This window comes from Xiphophorus hellerii, chromosome 23, assembly GCF_003331165.1.
Source record: "Xiphophorus hellerii strain 12219 chromosome 23, Xiphophorus_hellerii-4.1, whole genome shotgun sequence".
Classification (NCBI taxonomy): Eukaryota; Metazoa; Chordata; class Actinopteri; order Cyprinodontiformes; family Poeciliidae; genus Xiphophorus; species Xiphophorus hellerii.
Genome location: NC_045694.1, coordinates 11,710,821 through 11,738,149, shown reverse-complemented (window position 1 = coordinate 11,738,149; position 27,329 = coordinate 11,710,821). Strand labels below are relative to the sequence as shown.

Genomic DNA, 27,329 nt, shown 5'->3' with positions numbered 1-27,329 from the left:
CTGGGATAAAATATGCAAAGTTAGTTTTACTCTGTCTGGTCAGACAAGACATTACAGACTTAAAGATGTCCCAAAAAAAAAAAAAAAAAAAAAAATCAGAGTGGTATATTGAGTGGCCACTAGATGGTATGATCTGTCGGCTTTGGACGAGCTGACCTCAGATCATTTTCTTTGTAATTCAGCATAAATTCAAACTCAGCACGTCTTATTATCTATTTACTGCCCTTAAGTTATATGCAGGCTACGACATCAATGTGATGCTGACTTTATTTAAGGAGGGATGCGTGTTTTTTTCCCCCTGGGATTTACGCTTCGAAAAACAATTTCAAATATTATCTAAAAGACGAGCAGCAGGAATAAATTGTTTGTAAGTGTTAACATATTTTTTGTTATTTACAAAACATTTGAAGAACACAGGCGGTACTATTTTGTCTCTTCAAATGATTTGTTTTGTGCACAACGCACAAACAAGTGTAAAATATATACACTTTAATTTAAAATAGTGTTATTCTGATCAATAATAATAATAATAATAACAATAATAATAATAATAATAATAATACATTATGTTATAATTTCCCTCAGTTTAATTAATACATTTCATTTTAATCAATCAGGTCCAGGTTCTGTTTGTATGTGTTAATAAAGGCTTAATAAACAAAAATTAAACGTGACAGAATCACTCTATAGATAACAAAATAATAATGACAATAATAATAATAATGAAAAAACCATTGGCCTCCAAACATGAGGCCAGAAATGATTCGCCTAAATCAAATGTCTTTCCAGAAAGGCGTGAATGAAGCAAAACATTTGGATCCTAATTATGCGGTCATTTTATTGTGCACTGCGCACTTAAACAGGGAAAACCTGCGGTTTGCAAATGCGCCTTGCTTTTAATCAGACGCGTCCTGCTGTAATTTGGTGGCGGTTTAAGCTGTGAAAGGCGGAGGGTGGAAGGTCCTGATGTGGATCTTCAGGACAAATATTCAAATTTCTAGATTCCGGGATGTCGCTATAGGCAACATGTCATCTATTTGTATATTCTTATGTTTATAGACTATTAAAAAATTATTTTTCTTCTTTCTCAAACATTTTCTAAGCGCGCATTTTTACGCATCTTTGGGCCACCACATATGATCTGACGCTTTAATGATATTAAATCTACCTCAATTGAGACACCCCGCAGTCTACAGCTGCATTCAGGCCCATATTATCAGGAACTGTGTGCACATGTTAAGGCATATCTGTTTTTTTTTTTTTTTGCTTGTTTTTGCAGCAGCACTTCGACTGCGGTGCAGATTAAACAAAACACAACAGATCCCGAGTGATCCGGAAAGCATGCTTCTCCCACTTTGTTGCGTCAATTCTAGACTTGCTTCCCAGTTTGAGGAAACACTCATATTAGGCTACCGACAGAGCTGTCAAAATGATGAAGTGAAAACCTTAAAAAAAATAATAATAAATCCCTGAGCGTTTATTGTAATAAAGCACAGCAATGTTGGATTTAGGCGATGTGTAGAAACCTGGACATGCTTTCTCATATGTTTTATTGCTTTATTGTGATATTGGATTGTTTTATTTTTCCCTGAGCGTTAATGTGTCTATCCCACAAAATGCTAAATTCTGACAATACTAATTGTTTTACATGATTTCAAAAATATCCAAACTCAACCAACAGGCAAAATCCAGTCCTGCAAAGATCTAGTTTGATCGCTGATTTGGAGAATTGCTATGTTAAAGAAATAGATGAAGATCCAACCTGCTTGTCACTTCAGGGTCCAATAATTTAAAAGAAAAAGCTTCCTTTAAACTTTTCTTAACTTTCCCCCACCCGAGTGAAGGCAGCATGACGTCATTTATGCAATGCCCAATCATTAAAAAGGCTTTCCCCCAGTTTAGCCAATAGCCGTCAGAGGGGAGTGCATGTGAGTCACAGGTGAGGCTGTTTGGTTGAAAAAAATGGGCAAAAAGGGCCGGAGTCTGGAAAGAGTCTGAGCTGATGGCAGATCTGTGCGGCGGATAAGCATCGCGCCAGCGGGTTTTTGCAAAACCTCCTCTTCTTCTGCGGGAATGAGAGCGGAAAGCAGCGCTGGAGGGAAAAAGTTCAGTTTGAGCAGAACTCTTGCGAGGGAGCAGCCTAATATGTGGATGAACTGACATTTCCTTCTCCACCAGGGCTGATTACTCAACTTCAACACCGAGCAAAGCGTCGCTCCCCTTGGAAAAAATGGCCGTCCGTGGCAACTCGCTGATGCCTTTTTCCATCCAGGCCATCCTGAACAAAAAGGACTGCAGCAGACACTTACCAGAGCTGGACGTATGCTTCTCCAAAGCGGCGTGTTGGAAAATATTCGGAGAGATGAACGACGGGTCCGGGAGGACCGAGGAGGCGTCCTGTGTGCGGACACAGCAGAAAAGTTACGACTCGGACTCCGGACTCAGCGACGACAACGACGGAAAGACTCAAGCAACGCGCAAGCCGGAGAGGGACGGCGAGCCGGGATCAGACGTGCCGGAGGAGAGCCTGCAGGAGGAGACGGACCATGAGTCTGCGGCTGCGGAGAATGCAAAGAGTGACAGTGAGCCCAACAATACTACGGGTGGGTAGGCCTTTAGAAGACGAGCATACGTGCGTAAAGATACCTCAATGTGTCACAGCGACTGTTTTTGAGTTAAAGCTACAAATTTTGAGTCAAACTGCGTAACAATTGTTAATAATAGATGTTTTATTTTGTGGGCAGAGATGTCTCGACCACGACGGTCGTTTAGGACATTGGACCTAATTTGCAAAGACTTCTCCACATCCTGCTCGCTTTTACGCACGAATTGTTCTCTGTTTATGCTTGATTATGAATGGGAAGTCTGGCACATGTTTAAGCCCCTCACTATTATACCTATGTTTCCTGTATTATTATTCATTTATACTGCAAGATTGAATTGCGGAGTTCATGAGACGTTTTTTAAATTATAATATTCTACAAATCTTCTGGATAAATTGGAGATGTTTCCTTATAACTGAACAATCTCAACAAGACAGTTCAATGCAATTTATTTACCCGAAGCCAAATAATATATATATATATTTTAAAAAAAAACGAACGACGTAAATTATTGCTGAATATCAGAAATTACATGCACGTCCAATTTGTGTGTCTTTTCCGCAGACTCCAGCAACCCAGACGAGAAGAACCTGGAGCAGCCCAAGCAGCGGAAGAAGCGCTCCAGAGCCGCCTTCTCCCACGCACAGGTCTTCGAGCTGGAGCGCCGCTTCAACCACCAGCGGTACCTCTCCGGGCCCGAGCGGGCGGACCTGGCGGCCTCCCTGAAACTAACAGAGACACAGGTCAAGATCTGGTTCCAGAACCGCCGCTACAAGACGAAACGCCGGCAGATGGCCGCAGACTTGATGGCATCCACCCCGGCGGCCAAAAAGGTAGCGGTGAAGGTTCTAGTGCGGGACGACCAGAGACAGTACGGCCCCGGGGAGATCCTGCGGCCCCCGCTGCTCTCCCTGCAGCCTTCCTACTATTACCCGTACGCATACTGCCTCCCTGCGTGGACACTGTCTGCGTGTGCGGGGAATCAGTGAGAACCCTGAGACTTTTATTTATTATTCATTTGTTTGCTTCTCTTCCCGGGAACCAACATAACTTTACGTTTTTTTTTTCTGACAAGAAGAAGAGCCCTGAGGGGAAAGTTAATCAGCTCTGCGTCCCTGATTTGTCTTCGGGTTGTTTCTAGACTTTTTTTTTACACTCTCAAATACTTTAAATAATATTTTAGTAAGAGTCTGTGTCTGATCTGCAGATGTCCTTAAAAACTATCTGGAATGATATGAAAAACTGATTTGTGTCATTTTATCTCGATGCTGGGACCCCCTCAAGAACCCTATAGACTTAAAATGACACCTCATATGATTTTACATGCGCCTTCCTACCTCTGCAGTGATTGGAAATAGATATATTCCGTTGACATTTTTTAAAACGAGCAACTCTCTGTTAGAGATTGTGTTTTGTTTATTAATTTTTTGCTGTGTTTGTAAAGGTAAGATATTTAAGCACTTTTGAGCATATATGTCATTTTTCTTCGTGCAAAATGCATGCAGCGCGCATGTTCGGGTTCGGACTTAAAAGAAAGGCTTGTTGGGCCTGAGAGTGGCACGAAGCGACTTCTGACTGAAATTTGCATGTTTTTGTGTTGAATGGTTGTTTAGATGGAATAACATTAAAACATATCAGGCATTAATTATTGGATCTGGATGCGATTTGTTTTGTTTTGCGTTCTTTTACTTGGAGCAACGTAGAAAACAAGAATGTTTTCCAACATTTTGGAGCGTTTTTCCGTTTTTACGCACACATTAATTTGCAACTTGGTCAGGTAAAATGTACTCATGATCAGTAATACTAATTACTAGTTCTCTAGGTTATATTCTTTAGTTTATTATATACCCACCTGCAGTGACCAGGGCGATGAACTGATTTGGTTAAATCATTTCCATGCCTTGAAGTGAGTTTTCTATGTTTCCTCCTTGGGCTTGATATATATATATAAACAAAAACAGTGATTTACTTAGCGAATAAAGTGTAATTTATTTCACTCTCTCGTCTCTTTATAACATAATCCCTCAGAGATTTTATTTCACCTGAGCCATGGTGGCTTTCCTCCTGTCACACCATGATGAATTGCTCTGTAATTCCTGCACAGGCCGAACTGACAGCTACCTTTACGGCTCTATGTCATCACAAACAGAGGAGTATTCCGGGGTTAAGGAGGCTCATGTCACTACACCTACATTTAAGAACAAAGAATAGGTTTCTCGTTTTGCCCTTTGAGTGTTTTTTTTCCCCCTCTCCTTCATGCTAAACAAAGGCTTAAACGCCTCTTTCTTCGCGGATTGAGGTCTTTATATTGGAACTGAAATATTGCAGGAATCGCGTAGGCTTGTTGTTCCGAGTATATTTACAGCCTGGGTGTTAAGTTGAGGTCAGAAGGGAGCTGCCGTGCAATACTCCCTCATCTTTGACCTTGTAAAGGCTTATTCAATCCCCCACTGACCCTACTTGAAAGCGTTAGACTGCAAATCAGTCCAAACGTACTGAAATCCACTTAATATTGTCTGCTTCAGATGCCTGTGAATCAACTGTTTCCCTTCATTTTTGTTGCGCAACAGTCTTACGCACCGCTGATCTGTTTGATGCAGGCATGCGATCCAGAGCAGCCAACGCATCCTTGGTTGCTTCAGATTTCGAAATGACACACAGTGATGATAGTGACGAGTCCCATATACTTTACATGTATATGTACCTGCATGTGTATATATCTGATACAGAGGGACATATAGGAGCTGGAATTCCTTTCAGCCTTGTATTTAGGAGGGAAACACCCGTATTGGCGTCCATTAACATCCTGTCTCCCCATTATTTCTTTATTGCGTAAACGCTACTGTGGCACAATAATAGCCAGATTTGAGCGATAAATGAGTAAATACTCTTTGCAAATAAAATGAATTTCTTTCTAGATGCAAAAAAAAGTTTACAAGAAAATTATTGACGGACTTGAATTCTGCTCAAAATATTTGGGATTTTTGATTATTATTTCCTTGTTTCGCTGCGATACATATTTGTAAAAGAAGAAGAAGAAAAAACATTTACACCCCTGGAATCAGCTCTGGTTTGGTTCATGTGTTTATCTTAATTGCCCCTCTGTATATATAAAAAAACATGACTAATTGCTATTTAACAATAAATTCTATTTAAATACTCCTGGTTCAGTTTAACGTGCGTAATTTGGCGCATCATGAGCCTGGAGTCACGTAATCAAAATTGTTGCTCCATATAAATTATGAACGAGGGATTTAAATCACATAATTATTTTACTGGTCATCATTATTAAATTTTTTTTTTCAATGTTGTTTTTTCAACAGAGACATCATATAGTCCCGCAACACGAATTGGATTGTGAATGTCTTCTTTATCCTGGTGCATGTAGTTGGGTCTCTCTGTTAATAAGTATCTAATTAGTGGAAAATATTGACACTTCTTTATGCTAACTTATATATGATGGTCTGCTGAATCAAGAGCCCTGGACTTGGGTAGGAGAGCCGCAAAGAAAAATCTGAGAGAAAAGGCAGTCAAGTGTGAAATATTTTTTGTCCAAATGTTTTATCTACAGACATTTGAAATAGATTTTGATCAGCTTTGAATATTTGTTTTCATTTATAGAGTTCTCTACAAATACAGATTTATTATTTTATCAAATTCTTTTTTTTACTGCAAATTGTTGTTTTATTTCAGATTAAAACCTCATCACGTTTTGAATTGCGCTTCTAAAAAGCATGTCATTGCACGATGAAGTGTCCTTTCCTTTCCTTTCCTTTCCTTTCCTTTCCTTTCCTTTCCTTTCCTTTCCTTTCCTTTCCTTTCCTTTCCTTTCCTTTCCTTTCCTTTCCTTTCCTTTCCTTTCCTTTCCTTTCCTTTCCTTTCCTTTCCTTTCCTTTCCTTTCCTTTCCTTTCCTTTCCTTTCCTTTCCTTTCCTTTCCTTTCCTTTCCTTTCCTTTCCTTTCCTTAGCCATGTGCTTCACAGTGGCCAAGGAGCAGATTCCTCTTCATCCCCTGTGATTCAACTTCTGGACCACATGGATCACACTTTCAAACAACACTGTCCGCAAAACAGCTGGAGGCTTTAAAAAGAATTACACCCAAATACCTCGACAGAACAGACTGTAAATTTGTATTTTTAATTCTGTAAATTGGAGGAAAACAAAGTATTGGTGGGCATCACACATGAAGTTACAGTGTGATTATTTCACAGCTTGTAGTTTGATACATTTTAGAGTCCCAAAAATAATATTTTTAAAGATTTAAAAAAACACACTTTTGCTAAGAATTATTGATTCAAATTTAATTTGGACATCTATATTTGATATGATTTGCACCTGTTTATCTTGTAAGTTGTCTTAAGAGGGTATACACTGTAATTTATACACCATATAAAAAGAGAGATGGAGAAAATGGAACCCTGAATGCTGTTTGGAGTAAAAGCTGGATTTAAATCAACAAAGCAATTAGTCAATTGTCTAAAATTATTGTGAGAAATTTCTCTTAAGTTAAGCTGCTACAAGTTGTTGCAAAATATTTGTCTTTTCAATGCCAGAAGGATTTATAGAAACCTCTGTATATTTACTCTCTATTGGGCTAGAATCCTTCAGAAAAGCCTGTGAGTTTGTAAGTTCCCTCTAGACTTAATGCTGATGTGAGTCTGTGTGATTTCATTGACATGAAGTAAATCCTTTTCATAAACAGCCCCCCAAAGAATTTCTACAGCTTGGCACCTGGTTTCACAAGCAAAATGATTACTTCAAGACTTTTTTTGACTGTCTACATTTTGAGTTCATTACTTACTTTACAAACTTATGTTGTCACCAAAACGTGATTTATTTAAGCAAAAGCAAAACCTGAAAACATAATAATTCATCCCAGTAAGATTGCTTGTTATATATCACGGTGTCAATATCCCTTAGTAATTGTTTATATTTAGTAAATATACAGTTACTTAGTTTGCAGAGCAATAATACATTTCTGAAAAGCAGAATGCCTGTCCGAATCAAATGTCTTTTTGAATTAAAAGGTTGATTTCAACAGCATTTCAACAGCATGCATAACAATTATACATCTTTGCAATGGTTCAATGCAAACCCTCAATATATTACTGCCATGTGTGCCTTTGATAGGTTTTCAAATGTGGTGCCCAGATGGGGATCACTGATGGTCCAGGGATGGCGCACCAAAACCAAAACCTAACCAAAATTATAGGAGTTTTATTAAGATGTTGTCATTAATGGGTGAGTGGGGGCTTAGGTTACAGTAGGAACGAGTGACAAGTACTCAAAACGTCAGTGCAGGGGGACAAAATAAATAAATAACAGTTGTGTGGGGGAAGCCTCCCCCCACATAACTTCTCCAGGAACTGCAACCAACTTTCCCCAGCAACTATAACAAATATACTGATAATACAACTGTTGCAATCCACTAATTTCTGACCCATTCCACTCTGTTTCCATCAGGTTAGGAATACACAAGCATCTGGGCACATACCTTCATGTAAATTCCTCTTATGCACCACAGCCACTTTCATGAAAGACATCATTTATTTAGATTGCTTGGTCTGCTTTTTGGGTTAATATATATATATTTTTAAAGAAGACCCCCCATGACCCTATAAAGTTAAGCAGGTGTAGATAATGGATGGATCACTTTTTCAAACATTTTACTTGCATTTACTGAATTTATTGATTGTACACTACCATGCTTTACTACACAAAACTGAGAAGTTCAAGAATTTCATTTCAGTAGTATTTGTTGTACATGACAATAACTTTTATTGAACTGAACTGACTTGCCAAAATGTATTATTTACAAAGTCAAGCTGAAATGTATCCCTCAGGGGCACCCAGAGTTTTCAAAACGGAGGACAAGGTGAAGTTCACATATAATTATTAATAAAACCAAAAGCCATATAAGAATTTCTAGAGCTATGCTACATGCACTTCCAAAGCGGCGTATTAAAAACAATAGAAAAGGGACACAGGAATAAATAGAAAAAATAAATTTTTCCTCACTTGTCTTCTATCTTAAATTCATATAAACATCTCATCCATATTAGACTGGCCAGCTGGGGCACTAAATTTACAAGAGTAGCCATCCACCCAAGGTCCCCTTTGGTTGCGCCACTAATAGGATTTTCTATTTATTTTCATATTTAATATCTTTTTAATTTTTTTTAAAATCAGTAAATGTATTTTATTCCAACACTTTCACCAATAGTTTGTGAAGCCGAAATAACAAGCGGGCAAAAACACTTTAAGTACATTTACATACGGACAAAAGAGTTGTTAAAGTGGTCTATAAAACGCTCATAATTGGGTACTTTAATGTTTTCCACGGCACCAAAACTTCATAAAACGTACTCTGTCATAAATTACAAAAATGTATTAGAGTTTGAAAAAAATAATGACCGAAAATGTGAATTGTAAAACAACTTAAAATCCTGCAGGCTGTAATTATTTTAAGTATTTCTTTGATCTTTAGGTTTTCACTTTTCACTCCCTTACTTTGTCTGGCGTTATCATGGCAACGACAGCACGTCACACACGGCACAGACTGGACCGCACACACGCCGGAGGATTCTGTTTCCGGTTCGAACAGTTTCCTGTGAACACAAAGGGGTTCATGGAGATTCTGACCGTGTTTACAGACTGACATGCCAAGCCGAGGCAGCGGTACGTTAGTGGATCATACCGAGGGGAGAGCAGCTGCAGCCTGCGTTTGTGGAGTCAAAATGGCGTCTGGTTCTCCAGTCAACTCGGCTTTAATCCATCTGTGATTATTCCGACAGCCGGACAGCAACCTGTAACTGGTTACCAGGGCGTATCGGACCGACGCGGGTTGGAGCACAGGCAGTGTCATGTCGGACTCGGAGGAGGACAGTCAGGACAAGCAGCTTAAAATTGTGGTGGTTGGAGACGGAGCATGTGGGAAGGTGAGACCCATCGTAAAACGCACACTGTACCTTCCCCACTTTCAGCGTTATTAGAGAAGGCTGACTTGTGTTTTATTTTCACTCCGACATATTGTTTTTTTTATCGGTAGCTGAACGTTTTAATTAGCATCCAGCTCGTGCTCCTGCTGACGCTGTACTGTCTCCGCCTGGTCACCATGGCGACCGACGCTAACTTAGCTTGACAGGCTAAAACAACAAAGCTAACAACATTCAAGCTCAGATTAAGCTACTCAGTATGAGATTCTGTTTGAGATTTGTGCCTCTATAGTCCAGTTAATGCTTAAGATATACATCATAAACAATCTAAAACATGCTGGCACAATTCTGCTTTTGCAAAAGACGAAGTTTAGTTTTCATATTATTTAATTCATTTTAAATTGACAGTGCATGCAATGGATTACACCATGTAAATCTGCTAGATTTGGCTAGGCAGGTTTATTTTTATTCATAGTCCCTGGAAGATTGATAGCATAGGAAATAAAAAGAACAAGTGGATAAATAACTCTCATTCGTTTATCCACTCACAAGTGAAGCCAAAGTGTTAAAACAAAACAATAAAATAAACATAAACATACAAAGATGATCATGGAGGTACACACTGATTGTTAATGTTTAGATGTAATTTGGGGTTCTTTAAGATGAGCTGTAAAGATGGAATAATTAGAGGAGTCTCTTGAAGTTGTTCCTAAACAATTTCAGTATTTACAGTTTTGGACTCTGTTGGTCCAAACACTGTGGGAATAGATGGGCCTTTACGGTCATCTTTGACGGTATCCCCTCCTATTGGCACTCCTAAACCTCTGACTGATTAAAAACATTTTAATAAGGCTGAGCAGGTCACTGTAAAATCCTATACATGAAACAAACATGTTTAAAATGAATAACATTAAAAACATACACAACTTGTTACTCATGTAAAAATAAGTGTAATGTATTTTGTTTTAGCTTATTTAATAAGTATTTCTTAAGCTGTCACCTGTAAATCAGTTTACTTCTATCAAAATAAAAAAAAAAAATCATAATATGCAAGTTATGCAAAGCTTAAACTATCATTAAATGCAGGGGTCTTCATTGCATTTTTGTTTTTGAACAGGTTGCTCTGTTATGTGATGTACATGAAAAATGTTTTGGATGAAAAATCTAGAGAGAGTAACAGCTCACTTGATGTTAACATAGTTTGCTTTGCTTAGTAATATGGAAAGATAGACAGATTGGAAATATAGCTTGTTTTTTATTATTAACATCCCCTATACTCAAGTAATTTTCCATAAAATTAGTTAAGGTAACTGTATGTTTATCAAATATAAAGCCACTAATTTCTCTTAAATGGCTGATAGAAAGGTTCTAATAATCTAACCTGTATGTTTTCTACAATTAGTAATTACATTTTATTTTATAAATATTTTGGCATCACGCTAAACATCTCTTCTATAAAGGAACGATAAGACCTTTCTAATTGCAGGTTTTATGTGACATCAACTATGCAAAATGTGTATTTTGTGCCGTTAAATCTTACTCAGATCTGTTGCTCTAAACCTCTTATGTCTGTCTGACCCTTAATCCATATTATATCCACACAAGAGGATAGTAAATAAGCGTTTCCTATGCAGCAGTTAAAAAACTATGACCTGCCTATGTTAAGATTTAATTACCTAAATAAATGTATATTTAACTTGTCAAGCTTCATATCTAGAAAGATGTGTCTCTAAAGTAATATGTTTTTGCCAACCTTTTTGAGTAAAACTCATGCACTATGCAGCACTACTTGCTGTGTGACAGTTGATAAAGACCTCAGTTTGCTGGGCCCAAATCCTGCAGCTGGTGGTTGCTTTTCATCAGCAGATCTCCTGGCAAATGCACATGCAAACTCCATATGCATATGGCTGCAGGGAGAGGCCTCATTTAAGAAAATTCATGTTGCATCAGTTCCTGTGAGAAAATGCCTGTTTTCTCTAATTATGACCAAAAATGGCATTCATAGACTTTTGTATTAGTTGTGCAAGTTAACATGTATGCCTTTTGCCTTTAGATAGCTTTTATTTTTTAAAGCTTAAAAATTTTAAATGCTGTTGTTATGTCCTGTTTAGCTTTGTAGCTGATACACCGTGTAATGTTTAAGTCTTGGAAAAAATAGCCAAGCCTACATTAACAACAGGGGATTTTTTTTCTCCTAGTGACATTAAACAATTGTTTGCAGTAAAGCGAGGAGGTTGTCATGACAATTCAGCCACATTTCTTCTTCACTGCATCTCGAATCCCAGACTGATTATGATTTTAAGACAGGCTTGTCAAGTGCTTTTTTAGCCACACATCCCCTTTTGTGACTAATCTCTCCTTCCTTTTGGAAGATAGAAAAGGAACGTTGCTGTAAAGGCGAGACACGAAGAGAAAAATTAGTGTTCTCATTTCAGAAGGTCGACATTTTCTTCTGGGAGGCACTGCGTTGTGTGGGACATACGCACACACATGCACACACACACAACTCCTTGTAGATACGCTACATTAATAACCCCCGCTCACATTGCTCCCAGGTGTCAGCTCGTCTCTGTCTCAATGACTTACCTGCTTGTCTGTTTTGGACAGAAAACAGCAGCCCTGCCCCCCCATTTTGACTAGGCACCCCTGACTGACATCTTGAATGCCGTTTCCCCCCTTATTAATGTCAATTTGCTGAGCAAATTGCAATCGGATCAGTTTTTCTTGGACAGCGTTTTCTGTGGTATTTTAGCTTGCGGTTTGTTGTCCGTTCAGAATATGGGGAGATGTGGAGAGACTTGTGCACCTTAGCGAAATGTTTTTAAAATATGGAATTTCAGATATCGCCAGGCTTTTAAGACGCAGGGCTGACCTTACACACTGCTCTATTTTTCAACCTGAGTTAGAAGACTCAGTTTTTCCTCAGTATTTGCTGCTCTGTGATCCATAGGACAAAATGGAACTCTAGGCGCAGAAGAGTAACAGAAGAGTAAAGTGTTAGCTAGACAACATTTCTATCTGTTGTCACTGTTTTAAAAGTAAAAAGAAGACAGTTTTGTTGAATCACATGATTGTTGTCAATGTTCCATGTTTTTTTTTCTCTCTGCAAGTTTCTGTCTCCAGTTTCCCGGCACTGGTATCAGTGGTGACCCTATGCTGTTCTCTGTCTGTGTGTCAGAATTACGCCAGCTATTACATTTGCCGGTTAGTTCCATTTGTACCATGGTAAAAAAAAAAAAAACTGTGTTGAAGGAAGAGAGGCAAGCTACTGCAATGCCAAGAGAAATGGCCAATAGGCCCAACATGAGCATGTGGAATACATTTCTGCAGTCCAGGCTTGTTAGTCTTATGTTGTCACTGATTGTTTGAGCTACTTAAACGGCTGATTTTCTCCTTGTTACGTCAGTCACTCCTAGCAATTTCTTCTTTACACTTGAGACTGAAACATGTTCTTCACTGGGTAGTACTAAAAAAAACAACCAGCAAATGTTTTCCAAAAATCAGTGAATAAATATTTTACATTAGTTTTAATGGGCATATTATTTGTGAAAACTCAGTATGGGCGAAACAGTAAGACTTAGATTTGAGATGCACTGATCCGGCTTTTTGCTGCTGATATTAGCGTTCTGCTTTCTTTGAAGTCTTGACCTTCTATGACTCTAACATATGCAATACATTTTTATTAAACTAAAAAACATGCTTAGCAGTACACCCTGTTTTCTGGATTGAAAATGTTTGCAATTCTTGATTTTTATGCATTTAATAAATGAGGAACTTTTTTACTTCTTTAATGCCATTTAAGGTAGAATTTTAACTTAAGAGACAAATTGCAGTGCTAGAAAACTAAACACATTTGTTTGTCTCTAAAAGACTTCAGTAAGCCATTTTAAGAGGCTATCCTATTTACACTATATTGTACTGTCTCTTACTTGATTAATTTGGGAGACGTCCTGCCTTATTTGTAAGACCATTAGGCTAAATCTAAACCCATTCAGCTGAAAAGGACACAGGCTTAGCTTAAAGCTTAGCGAACTGAAAGAAAGTATCGAGTTTTAAATCCCTCAACTAGCAGTGATTGTCAGACATCACATTAAAATTCATTTACTGACAGTCATGAACTCTAAGGGAATCCCGCTGCTTCCCTTCTCTGTTGTGTTTATGTAAGCACGCTGCTCTAAAGATAGCTAATAGACATCCACCTCTTCATGCTTTTTCTTAGGCTCATCCATCAAAATGAATTACAGTTGGCATGTACTGACTGCGCTATGAATTCCCACGGATTTTAGGAGAGCCCTTGACATGCTATTTTTTCCCCTTTCTCAAATGCAACAATGACAGTGATGGAAGTTTAATAATTGGGTGCAATTATTAGGTCTTCAGTCCAGAGACATGACACATTCTTTGACACCTGTTTTTGTAATTTACTATGATTTGAACTGCCACTCTTATAGATGAGGAAGCAGACGATTACATCAGTTCACCTTTTAGTCAATCAGAGTTTCTGACTGATTTGAAAGATGAAACTTGTCGTAAAGGTTACATTTCTAATAAATTATGGCTGCATGGATTCCTGGTGAAGAATCACGAAACTGTAGTTTTCTTGAATTCTGAGGAATATTTTAAAATGCAATCATTCAACAAAATAACCCCCAAAAAACTTTTAATGGGTCAAAATATCACCTTTTCAGGAAGTTCTTTAACATTATGCTTATTTTCAATAAAAAGGGTCCGATTTCACCCCTTTTTACACTGTGGTGTATAGACACTAAATTAAATAAATAACACACACTGAATAAAGGCTTCTCCTGTATCCTTAAATCGTTTTTTGCACCCATAGCTTTGCTTTGAATGGCATATTTTTAGTTCTTTTGATGACTCAAGAGATGTCTGGCTCTAATTCTCCACGTCTGTCCTTTTGTCATTCTGTTTCAGACATCACTCGCCACCAGATTTGCACAGGAGGCCTTTGGGAAGCAGTACAAACAAACCATCGGCCTGGATTTCTTTCTGAAGAGAATAAGCCTTCCAGGTGAGACACCTTCATAATCTTTAGGGAGTGCTTCTCATTTTGAGAGACTGTGCAGACATATGTTGCACAACTGCAGAGAATATGTATTTTCAAAGCTAGACCAGTCAACCTTGCTGGTAGAACACTGTAGATTTTGTATTTCTTTTATATAACCTCAACTTTAATAGAAACGTCTATGACACAAAGGTGTCTGTTGTTCCCTATTAGTCTCTGTCACTTATTTCTCCTCGTTTTTTCATTTCCAGGCAGAGTTTTTCATTAACGTCAATGCGTGAGCTGAATGTGACTTTTCTGCTAGCTCCTCATTGTCGAGTGTCTGCCACTTCTCAGGCTTATTTGCTCTGAAAGCTCTCCTCTCTTGAGCAAGCGGCACAATTTTTTATGCTCTCCACAAGACCACTGGTCAGATTTATGCCCAAAGTAACAATTCATGCTTGAGTAAATGCAATTTTTGTGTTTATATATAACTCACTTGAAATAAAGGCACTTTATATATTCTCATCAAATCTAAAAATTAAATGTTTATGGCTTTTTGCTATGTTTGAAAGAAAGTTTCAACCCTTTTTTAAAGTCTCTTTCTAAAATAGGAATTTTCTGCATTTAAATGTATTTTTTTCATCCTCAGCCAAAGCCTAAGATCCAGAAATCTCCAAAGTGGCTCCATTCTTTCATTACTAATAAAACAACATTAAGCAAGGCAAATTAAGTGCTAAAAGTAAAAGTCATGCTGATTCCTGAGTTGGCTGAGGGACTCTGTTTTGAATTTGTGTCCGTTTCAGCTCAGAAGGCTTAGGAGAACTAAACCCCCAAAAATGTTGTGGTGGAGTCTGGTTGAAAAGAGCCAACTATCATCTCAGGCTGTGCTGAGCAACTTAATGTGAAGCTGAACAAATGCTGTTAATTGTATGACCTCTTCTTTCTTTTCAACGTTTTTTTTTTCTTTTCTGTTTGAAACCCAGTGATCTCTTCAGCATTAAAACCGTTGGCTCAGTTTAAATATAGATTTCATATGTCTGGATTATTGGGGCGGCAACAAAGCTGGAGTCAACACCCAAGTTGTTAAATGGCCCATTTTCTGGGGAATCGGGTGTTGATGAGCTGATGAAGAGGAGGGTGGCTCCTCAAGCTGGGTGGTCCCAAATTTTGTCAGGAGCCCCGCTCGCCCTCGGTTTGGAGAGGTTGTGCGGGTCTCTACGGGGCTGTAAGGGCCTTCTGCAGCAGGGGGAAGAGTAGCATATAGCCAGCACTGGCTCTTCTCCCCATGAAGGCCCAGCTTGTCAAACTTAATGTACATTTTCCAACGCAGGCAGAGGTGAGACGAGGCTGACTGGCACACAACAACCTCCTCTGTGTGTGCTTTTTATAACAATACTTCTTCCAGATGTCCCTGCCAAACCAGTGAGGTAAAGGCAGCGGAGAGGGGCCTGACAGGAGCTAAAATCCCCTTGATAAACTGTCAAACCTATTGGGCCTTTTTCTCCTCATCAACGTGAAATCCCACTAAGATAAGTGATATTAGCAACATGCTGTCTATTTGACGTTAACAATCAAATAGCCAGAGGACAAAATTTGACATTATTGGATCTGTGGGTGAAATAGGAAGAAAAAGATTTTTTTTCTACTTACCTTTTAAAAATTAAGACAATAAGCTCCCACCATTTTTGGTCTATAAATAGATCAACCAGCATAATATTCTTATTGAACTTTTATTTTAGTTCATTAAAAAAGTCAGACATACAGTAGGTTATGGATATATGCTTTAACATTTAAAAATAAATATTTTATTTTCTGAACTGCTAAGTCACTATGCAGTATAAGCCTCAAAAGTAAAAAAAATGTGCCATGAAGAGGAAAATAAAGTATATGTTGCAGGGCCAGCCAAACCATTAAAAAAACTAACTTGTACTCCCAAAAATATGGGAGCTTCATAATTCTTTTATTTTTCAGTTGAATTGAAACTGAAATTGATGAGAATTTTTTGTGCCACAAAAAATGGAATCAGTATATCAGACCTGAAAGAAAACCATACATCAGTATCGACCAGCAAAAATCAGATTGGTGCATCTCTAGTTTTAGTTTTTCAGTCTTGCTCATAGTTGCATTTTGTGGGCTTTTTTTGCTGTAAATATGCAGAATTACAGTCCCTGTGTTGAGTCAGCACAAGCCTTTTTAAAACACAAAGAAAGCTGGTGTCTGAGCATGCTGGGTGGGTGGGGATGGCTCTTTATGACACCAAGGAGCTGTAATTCATTGCGTTCCCTGGTGTAATTTGACGTTGACAGTGTATAGTCTAGCTGTAGTGACTGTGAACCTCAGCGCTTCCTGTCTTTTATTTAAAAAGAGGACTTCTGAAGGGGTCGACTCATCCAGTCGTGTCCAGAGCGCACACTCTCATCCCCATCGGAGCTGCAGGCCGTCACTCAAACACAAATTCCTCACTGTCCGGTCCTCCCTCTTCCTTATTAAGCCCTTTTCATTTTCCAAAGGAAGAAAATATTTATTTGGTTTTTGGTCTTTCTCTCGCTTCCCATCATTCAACTCTTCTTTTCTCTTTCCACAAGCATAAGCAGAACGGTCTTCTGTGTCTTTACTATTGCGTTTAATTATTGCTATTTCTCCTAACAGCACATAATTCTCCTCACTTTACCTACTTGGCAGGCGATGGCATAATGCAAACAGGGAAATAAAAAGTCACTGAGACTTTTAAAATTAGAGGGTAAGCGGACATATTCATTCCCCTCTATCTCTGCTTGATGTACTTGGATCTTAGCTACATATAATCTGCCAGTTTAGGAGCCCCTAGCATGAAAGATTAATTACTGCTTTATTGTTTTCATTTTGTGTGAAAAAAGTCTTTAATATACCAAAAAAAAAAGAAAAAAAAAAGAAATCTGCTATGCAAAGCATAGGCTGTGGTGGAATCTATCCATCATTTCCACCGGACTATGGCGTTTACTGAAAGAGAATCCTGGAAAAAAATCCTTAAATGTCAGTCAGATTATAATTTATCCATGTTTTTAGCTGACAGAGCATTAACAAAGTAACTTTGATCAAGATATTTATATCTTGATAAATATTTGTAATGCTGGAGTAATCTGTCTATTTCTGACAAATGCATAATTCAAGTTTTTTTTTATGTCTTTTCTGCCTGTTACAACTTTTTATTCTAAGAACTGTAACCAATAAGAAAAAGGTGGGCTGCAGGTTTATTTATTCTCTTGTAAATGTAATCTTTCTTAATGTTTAGCCTATTTCTGTCTTCTGTCTTTATTCCAGGCAATTTGAATGTGACCCTGCAAGTGTGGGACATTGGAGGCCAAACATTAGGGGGCAAAATGCTGGATAAATATGTATACGGAGCTCATGTAAGTTCACTCTTATCTTATGTTGTTGACCTTTGTACAGTGTGTTTCTTTGCCTTGAGTACTTTGTTGAACCACTTGAAGCACAAAAAATATAACTATTAATGTACAATCATATGGTCCTAGATTTCTGTTCTCAAAACATCGTCAACAGAAAATCATAGTGTGTCACTCTTTTGCTCTTTTGCTAAATAATATATAACAGGGGATAGAAATGTGAAATCAGAGGATTTTTAGTTACATTTAGCTTCAATTTCCTGTTGAAATTGTTATATAGATGTGTATATATATATATAGATGTAGATGTTATATAAAGTAGAACATCTACAATGCATATTGAAGCTCAAGGAGCATTAAAAAGGAACATTTCTGCTTGTGTAATAATCTAATAGTTAATTTCAAACTGAACCAATATTTTGAGATTATATATGTATATTGTTTTTTTCCCATTTCGCCCGAGTAAAAATTATTGCAAAATTGTATGCATATATTTTGCAGTTTGAACCCCCCCCTCCTCCCCCCCTCTCATTGATCTTTGAGAGAACAGCTGGACTTATACTGAGTTCAAAATACCCACAGCTAGACTATTTTCATTTTAAGTGAAATCTAAATGGCAGTTCCAGGTATATGAATGCTTTTGCAAGGTGCTATTTCTATTGAAAATGCATCCATAATCGCATTTAATAAAGTGTGAGCCGCATGTAGCATTAGGTGTCAGGATAAATATACACAAGTAGGGGGCCCTACTAATACTGTGAATGTTTGTTCCAGTGTACCAGCTATATGAATGTATAACTTTTCATGTAAACCGAGGCCAGATAAGACAAAAAATGTTTTTTTCTGCCTTGGTAGCGGAACTTTCTCAACATTTTCCAAAGCATACTAAAAGTTTAATCATCAATCATGTATTTTTTCTATTCTTTCCTTCTTGTCATACATCTTTGCCAATTTATAACACTTTGCTTACTTTAAGTTTTCTCATCAGAGTTGCATAAAACTTAACGCCTTTTGTTTGGCACTGAATATCCTGTAATCAATCATGGCTGTTCAGAAAGGCTGTGGATAATTGTCGGAGGTCTAACCTGTCATCACCAACATTACATGTTGTGATAGTGCATGTCAGTTGAACAAAAAGCAACAAAAAGCTTTTCAGTCATGTTGCATCATGCTGTAAAAGGAAAGTTATTTTCCTCTGCACTCACTGCTTTCCAGTTATTTGAAAAATAAAAGTTTTAGTATTGATAACAATGGCAGAGCTATCAGTGTTATTGATCCTAATTTCAGTCAGCAGGTTTTCTGTCTCTATAATTTTTACTTTATTTTCATGTAAACATCTCTTGACCTGACTGTTCACCCAAACATGAGTCTATTATTGTCTTGTGACTTTATTATTATTATTATTTTTTACACTGTTCTGGATTACTGAGGGTGGAGAAAACTCTCTAAGCAGACAGCCTACATTCATTGGCCCAGAGGAGATGACCTAAGTTGACCTCAGTATATCTGAATCATGAATGACAAATTATGAAGTTATTTATGTCCAAACCTGTATTTTTATTTTTAAAGAGATCCTCTTGAATTCTTGTAATCATATCAATATAATATTAGTGGGAAATTGTTTATCTGTGCTTAAGTGAGACTGTGCTTCACTGTAAAAAGAGAAGCAGTGCCACCTACTGTTTCTATTTTTATTTGATATTTATCATCAAACTGGCTCAGATAAAATTAAACAAAAATGTATGTTTTATTTCCTTTTTGCCATAATTTAATGCATGTTTGTCAAATAAAAAACTAATAATATTCTTTTTCTTTTCCGGTAAAGGGTGTTCTTTTAGTATATGACATCACAAACTACCAGAGCTTTGAGAACCTGGAGGATTGGTTCAGCATGGTGAAGAAGGCAAATGAAGAATCTGATATCCAGCCTGTCGTCTTCCTGGTGGGCAACAAAAGTCAGTATAACATTCACCTACAGACACAATGTCTTGTAAAAGCATTTATACCCTTGTGTATCATGTTGCAGTCACAAACTTAAATGTATTTTAATTATATTTTATGTTATGGATCAAAATGAAGTAGAGAATTATTGTGAAGTGTAAGGAAAAAAAAAAGATTTTATTATTATTATTTTTTTTACATTCACTCCCCTGTACTTTTAACCTGAAAACCTTAAAGTCACCTACCATCTATTCTTTGAACACCTCAGAGGTTTCCTAGAGAACCTTGGCTGACCAACAGTCTCATAAAACCACACTGCTTAGGGAGAAAGTAGGTTAGGTTTTATTTAACAACAATAGCTTAGAACAATATTCTAAGCTTTGGAAATCTCACGAAGGACTGTTCAATCAACCTTCTAAAAACTGAAAAATTATGGGGAGGCTTCACACCTGTGAAGACATGGCTGTCTACGTAAACTGACAAAGAGTGATCAGTGAAGTGGCCAAAAAGTGGCCTATTGTAACTCTGGAGAACATAGAATTTCCTCTATGGAGTGATAGCAGCATCATGCTAAGAGGGGTCTATTTTGCAGCATAAACAGGAAAACTGGTCAGAGCTGATCAGAAGGTGGATGGAGTTATATGCAGTGAAATCCTGGAAAAAAACAGAAGCTGCAAAAGACGACGGTGTGCCAGAAGTTCACCTCTCAGCAGAAAAGTGGCTCAGAGCGTAAAGCTACAATGAAAGATAGATTTGTCCAAAGTCCAAACCTAAATCTAACTCAGACTTTATGGAAGGACCTGAAAATTGATTTTTTTCTCCATTCAGTCTGACTGAGCTTGAGCCATGGTTGCTGGTAGTGACATGCAAATCTAATTATAGAAAATGACTTACAAATGATTGGCTTAAAGGCCAATAATTGGCCTTTAAAAAATTCAGATTTTTACTTTGGAAAATATTTCAAAACTGTGCAGCTTTCGTTCAGCTTTTCAATTATGCACTAATTTGTCTTTCTCTGACATAAAAAAGCCCCTCAAAAAGACATTAAAGTTCAAGGGGTTTCAGTACTTTTACAAGACACTGTAAGTTCAATGCTTCCCTTTAAAAACTGTGCTTCATATTGTTTATAAATTTTTTTTATTTCAATTAGTTATGACTAAAATTAGGTCCGATTTGTTAGGCTGAGCTTGTCTGGATGAATTTCTTTCTGATGCATATTTTTTGCATGTGTGTGTTTGCATGTGGAGGAGTGAGTGTTTTGATGGTAGCAGACATGTTTGTTGGAGCATCCAGATAACTGATTGGTGTGATAAGAGAGTTTTAGAGCAATGGGAATGCTGGTGTTTGTGAACTCATGGGAGTGACTGACTATGATTTAATATCCCTCAGCCAACAGACCCAGGTTACCGCTTATCAGCAATTCTTTCCCTCCTAGTTGGTACCCGTCTGCTCAACCCCGACACCCCCCACCCTTCCTATCCCGTCCCACGTAGTCGCTTAAGGTGAGGAACTCGATGTTAACCAGATGATTCTTCTCCTATCAGTCTGCACGCCTTCTCCTCCATCTCCAAAATAAAGACCAATAATGAAGACTCGTTTTAAACATTCTCTTGACAAATGTGGAGTCATGGCTGCCGCTGTGTTATTGTAAAGTAAGGCATTTGTGTGTGTGCATGTAATGGCAACTGTCCACTTTCCTGAGCAATGATGAACAGTCAACAGAGCAGTGCCTGCACACTGAAAGCTCCCTAATGTTACTCAATAGGGACCATAGGTCATGCTTTAATTCAGCTGTCTGGAGCAGATTCTCTTGTCTTCACATCCGTTGCAACTTCGGATACCCTGGCTTAAGCTCTGGGCGCCTCTGTATTTAGGCTAGATTTTAGATGTGTGGGTTAAGTGTGCATACTGTAATATTTAGGTAGTCCCATCACTTTGTCAGGCTCTGTACCTTCCCACCTACATTTACGGTCTCACCCTAATGGCTACTGTACTGCTCGTGGTCCATGTTTGTTTTTTTTCCTATAGGCTGAAAAAAGAAAAACAAAACCACATGCAGATTGCACCTTCAGGAATAATCAGTTATTTTACAAGACTGCATGAATCTTTGAACCCTACCAAAGACTCTGTCATTTTTCAGGGATCTTGAAGTTTGACACAGTGTCTTGTGATGTATGTGATGACTTGAAATTAACTTTTTTTTTTACAAACCACAGACTTGAATAATTTTACAGGGATTTTAGGATAGACCAACAGTAGTGCATAACTGTGAAGTGGAAGGAAATGCAAAATGTTCATAGTTGTTTGCACACAAATATCAAACATGTTTGGAATGTTTTCCCAAAGCCATGTAGGGACACAAGAAACATTTTGAGTAAGATAAAGCTCATGAGATCAAGATTTAACAATTTTCTCCACAGTACATAAAAAATACCAGACATGGCAAACAAAAAGAGCAAAAATGAGAAACACTAATGAAGATTTATTGACAATATTCTGGACCTTACTGCTACTGTTAGAGGCACAAGACAACATAAACTAAAAGTACAGCTAAACGTAAACTAAAAACTAAATTAGACTAAAGCTGAAGCTTAAACCACAACCTCTCCCAGAATGTGCCGATTCCATAGTGAAACATGTTGGTGGTAGCATCATTGTGTGGGAATGCGTTTCATTAACAAGGATTAACACGTGTTTCTTTTGCTTGTCAGATTTGGCATAAGATAAATGGTGGTAAATGTAAATTAATCTCGGAGCCTGTAAAACACTAAAGAGTGGGAGATGAGGAGTATGTGAGACCCTGCCCATCTGCCTACATATTGCATTACCATGTAAAATTCAAGTTTGTAACACCTGGAATGTATTAACCAACAATTTCTGCACTTTGAACAGTCTTTTGCATTATGAATACTGCACACATGATGATTTCTTCCTGATCTATTGTGTAACCTAAGCACAGTCAGACTGGAGGGCTGTGAACTGAAATTGTTTAACAAATGGGCAAACATTTTTAGCCTTTACATGTGCAAACTGTAAAGACAGATACCCTAAAAGACTTGTAAACTGTGAAAGTCTAATTGTGGACTCAAGAATTAAAATCAGTAAGGCACAGACAATGAGGTTATTTCATGTTGACTTCTTCTATTTTATTCACAATGTATGCTCTCCAATTTCTTTTCTCGCTTCTGCGTCTGAGTTTTTATTCTCCAAGAATTGTAGCTTTGCTCTGCCTCCAACTTCTATCCTTGGCAGACATTAACAGTAAGTTGGGCAAATGAATACACCGCATTCTTTTTCAAGCAAAGTTTAGATTTCAGATGGTTCCCATGATGTTGCACAGAGAGAGGCAACATGTTTGTGACTGCTGAAATAGAAGTACAGCCATAACAAGGAGCTTAGCAAAACACTTCAGATTTATGTCTCTGTGAGGGCTCCTATCTGGGGAGATTGTGGTGTTTAACCACTCAGGCTGTTTTTATAGGCTTTTCAATGAGTTAAACTTAAGGAAAACGTTGATTGTAGATGGTATCCTCTTAGTGAGACTTAATGAACAAGTCAAAATACATATTTTTGTGTTTCTGAGGGTTTGTGTATTTGAGGGTTTTCTGGAGTTTTTCTGGGGTATTTTAAGAGGTATTACACCATGGTGTTTTATTACTGGCATTACCTCTGTTAGCTGATAACAAATACATTTCCAGAATAACTGTGACTGCAATCTGGTTTTTGTAAATCATTTAGGGTAACTAAATCATCGGTGTCATTCTTGCCTCTAAATACTGGCTTGAGTCTTTTGTTAAATAATGGCACCACTTGTAACAATTCAGACTGAAACAGATTTCTGAGGGAACATGTGTGTGCACACCATTATTTATGCACATGCATCGAAACGTACACATATACTTTGATTAAAAAAACACACTTGTGAAGTTTCTGAGAACATATTAGTAATGGAAGAGTGCTCAGTTTATCCAAACATACTACAAATGTGCTTACAGTGCTGCTTCATGCAACTCTGTATGATACACAATAACTTTATAGTAAAGTAGGCATAGATCACTGTAATGTTTGTAAGAAACGATAGTATTTTTACTTAGGATTACCCTAATTAAAAATAGGGTTATCTTAGGGTTTCTTAGGTAAGTAAAGATACTTATTGTTATCGTTTCTTACAAACATTACAGGGTTACAGTATTTATCCAAAAATTAAAAACAAAACTGTAATATCATTAAAGTTTTTATTTAAAATAGATTAGCAACAATTATTCCTGTTGCTACTTGAATGGATAAGATATATTTACTATCATTTTAATGTTGATACATAGAGAAACAGAAGCATGCCAAGATAATATTGGTTGGTTAATAAGTCACGGTTGCAGCTGCTTGGTTAACAGACACGGTTTTGATAACTTGCTCACTGTAGTTTTTAACAGTGCTACCTTAACCAGAGTGATGGACCACACTTCTGTATATTCACCTGAAACTGTCTTGTAGCCTTATTTCAGCCTACTGACTGGCAATGCACAGTAAAAGGAGGGGGAAAGTCTTCCTATGCCATACAAAGTCAGGGGGAAAAAGAAACATCAGTCTCTCTGGAATCTGATTGAATGAGCTTATAATTGTAGGAATTATATTGGGAAATTTAGATCAACTTTGAATCCGTAATTTCTCAAATCTAAGTGTACTTTTCAGAAACTGGATTAATATATGCAAGGGAACTGTTGTGTAGTTTTTAGTTATTTATTTCTTTTTTTTTTTTACAAAAGTTCTAAAAAGTTGAATTCTGTCACTCTTTATGTCAAATGCATTCTGCTTGTTTTTGACTGCCTCTTCAGTCAGATTATGACTATAAAAACACATGGAAAATGTAGTTATCATTGGAACTCTAGATGTAAACATGTATTTATATTTAGCATATTTCTTTTACTTATGTAGCATACATTTATTTAAAAGGTTGAGTATTACTTCGAAGTGGTTTACGTGACTGTTCAAACTTAGTTTACATATTTCTTTTTGGACATTAAGCCTGTGTCGTTTGTCAGCCCAATTTGTTTTCATTAAGTGGCGATCGCAGGACCCCTTGCTCACTCCCCAGCCATCACCATTCCCACTGCCATGCTCTCTTTCCCTCAGGAACTCTGGAGCATCTATCACAGGCTTGCACAGCCCTTATTTGGGTGACTTAAATGGGTTCAGTTCTCTTAACCCCTCCTCATCACTCATGTTTTTTTTGCTCTGTGGTTCCATCACTGTTCACTGGCGATTCACTCAGGCCTGCCATGGGAAATGTTATCTAAGAGATAAGGACTCAGCGCTGAGAGAATATGCACCCTTAAAGATGGCTTACCCTCTTTTTTCTTTTGCTCTTGTAGTTTCTTTTCTTCCTCAAGCGTCTATCTGTCAACATCTCTAAGAACATACTTGTGCATTCATTTTCATCCTTGTGCAAACATCGACTCTTTCAATCACACGCTTATACCCACTCTTTATGCTTATCTCTCACAGGGGTGGACTAACACCTCAGCTGTTGCCGCCTCTGCTTACAGTAATGTCTTTTCATTGCTCTGTCTCTCTGTTGTGTTAAACAACATGCATGTGTTTGTTTTCTGCATGCTAAGGCAGATCTCACTGCATACCGTTGCCCGTTGCACTTCTCTCGCCCCTGGTTTCCGTTCAGCTGTGTGAAAGTTCAAGTAAAACATGGATATCCTCTAACTCCACATTTCTCACCAAGCATGTCTTTGCCCAACAACATTGTCAGTCTTGAGTTGTTTGCCCTCTTGGCTTGGCCTTTGGTGGAGTTGAAGCCCACCCCTCTCCCCAGCTCTCCCTACCCTGTCACCTCTTTGCCCCTGTAAAGCTGCCACAGTTCCTGTCTGTTCAGTGTAGGCCTGCACATTTCTTAATAGAGAGATGCTCAGAAGTCCAGGAGCGCAGAGGAGCTCAATGCACTTCTGTTTTTGGTTTAGCTCAAAAATGTTTTTTCTGGCTCAACCCACTCGTACTTAGGTCCTCTTACAACAAACTAAAAGGTCCTAATTGCCCCCAGGGGAAAGGTTTAGCCACAATAGACATGTGGTGGGACAAAAGCCCAGTACTCATACCCAACAACCCCCCCCCCACCCCAGATAGAAGGGATGAACACGTCAGCAGTGTCTGTTTTGCTCTGTGGGCAGCAAGACCACAGGTTCAACGCTGTAAAACATTATATATACAGCATATAGACCCAGTAAGGCGTAGTGTATGGTTGGGTAGAGACCTGGAATGTTTACAGTTTACAGCAAATCCAATCTTTCCTGTTTCTCTTCACATTTTATTTAAGATAAAGGGTCATACTGAATGTGTGTATCAAATTTTCTTGCTAACCGCACTGACTGTAGGCTGCTGTCTGTCTGCAAATCTGGAAAGATGGGAAATGGGGATTCGGGTTACAAGATGGAGAGAGATGAATAAAGAATTAAAGCTCCATTACGCTGTGGGTTATAAATCAGTGTAAAATCACTACTGCAGAGACTTGTACTCACCGTTAATTAAGGCATTTGTTCTATTTTGGGGCTATAAGGGATTGACAGTGTATTGGTAGTTTTTCTTATTTACAGCTCTGCTCTGTTTGTCCATGCAGAATAATGTAAGTGCTGGGATTTAATTGTAAAAAGTTTTGACCCTGCATTCGTCTCTCTTGATTCTTACTCCTGTTGAAACATGGAAAGTCCTCATTCATTCTAGCCAACCATAAAGCAAATATTGTTGCACATGCAGTAGATGATCAGTCTTCGAATAGCTTCTTGTGTGGTAAGTCATGGGCCATTTGAGTTGCACAGCACAGCTTAGCCACCTGACCGAAGTGCAGCCTGGAACCCTCATCACACTCAGCCTATACTTTATTTCTTCACTGCTTCACAACATTGATATGGAGGAATTCCTGGAAGGGCCCGTGCTGACACAGGACTGGGCAAATAACTGATTGATGTGAATCCACAGGCATATATTATACATGTATGTGAAAAAGCAACAGAGGTCTTCCACAGTTTTTTTGCTATATTTGCTAGTTTTTCATGATGTGTAATATGACATCATATCTTTGAAACTAGATTCTGCTTCACATTTTAACTTTGAAGCTGTTTATTCAGGCAGATGTGATCAGAATTCTTTCCACATTAGGGTTCACTGCTGAGACATCTGTGGCCAGTCTAACTCATCAATGTCCATGTGGAGATTTCATAATCACAGATAGACATATGGAGATGAGATGCATATAATTTTGAAAACCTTCCCATTCCCTGTATAATTATTATAGTTATGGTGCCGGCTCACAGAAGCAACCATTACTGCTCTCCCATAAAAGTCCACTTAGTTTAACAGCAACAGGAGAGAGCAGAGGACATGGCCAGTGAAACCCCGGGCTGCGTCTTGTGCGGTCGGCTCAGAACTGGGCTTTTTGTTCACTTTTCATGAGTCCTTGGAGC

At 38.0% G+C, this 27,329-nt stretch overlaps 2 protein-coding genes across 4 annotated transcripts in view; both read left to right on the top strand.

Moving 5' to 3' along the window:
* The first annotated feature begins 1,938 nt into the window (after nt 1-1,938).
* nkx3-2 (NK3 homeobox 2) lies at nt 1,939-4,530 on the top strand. Its single transcript, XM_032554342.1, has 2 exons — nt 1,939-2,603; nt 3,168-4,530. The coding sequence occupies exons 1-2, from the start codon at nt 2,231-2,233 to the stop codon at nt 3,590-3,592; spliced, it is 798 nt and encodes a 265-aa protein (XP_032410233.1). The 5' UTR covers nt 1,939-2,230; the 3' UTR covers nt 3,593-4,530.
* A 4,616-nt stretch (nt 4,531-9,146) lies between these two features.
* The window catches only part of rab28 (RAB28, member RAS oncogene family), a 33,184-nt gene continuing 15,001 nt past the window's right edge, over nt 9,147-27,329 (top strand). The window contains exons 1-5 of one of the 3 annotated variants that reach the window (XM_032555350.1): nt 9,147-9,540; nt 14,470-14,566; nt 17,843-17,931; nt 19,751-19,880; nt 21,302-21,368. In XM_032555350.1, the coding sequence (XP_032411241.1) occupies nt 9,466-9,540; nt 14,470-14,566; nt 17,843-17,931; nt 19,751-19,880; nt 21,302-21,368 (458 nt within the window). In that variant the 5' untranslated portion in view covers nt 9,147-9,465. The remainder of the gene's footprint in view (nt 9,541-14,469; nt 14,567-17,842; nt 17,932-19,750; nt 19,881-21,301; nt 21,369-27,329) is intronic. The other 2 variants (XM_032555349.1, XM_032555348.1) reach the window with 2 other exon arrangements.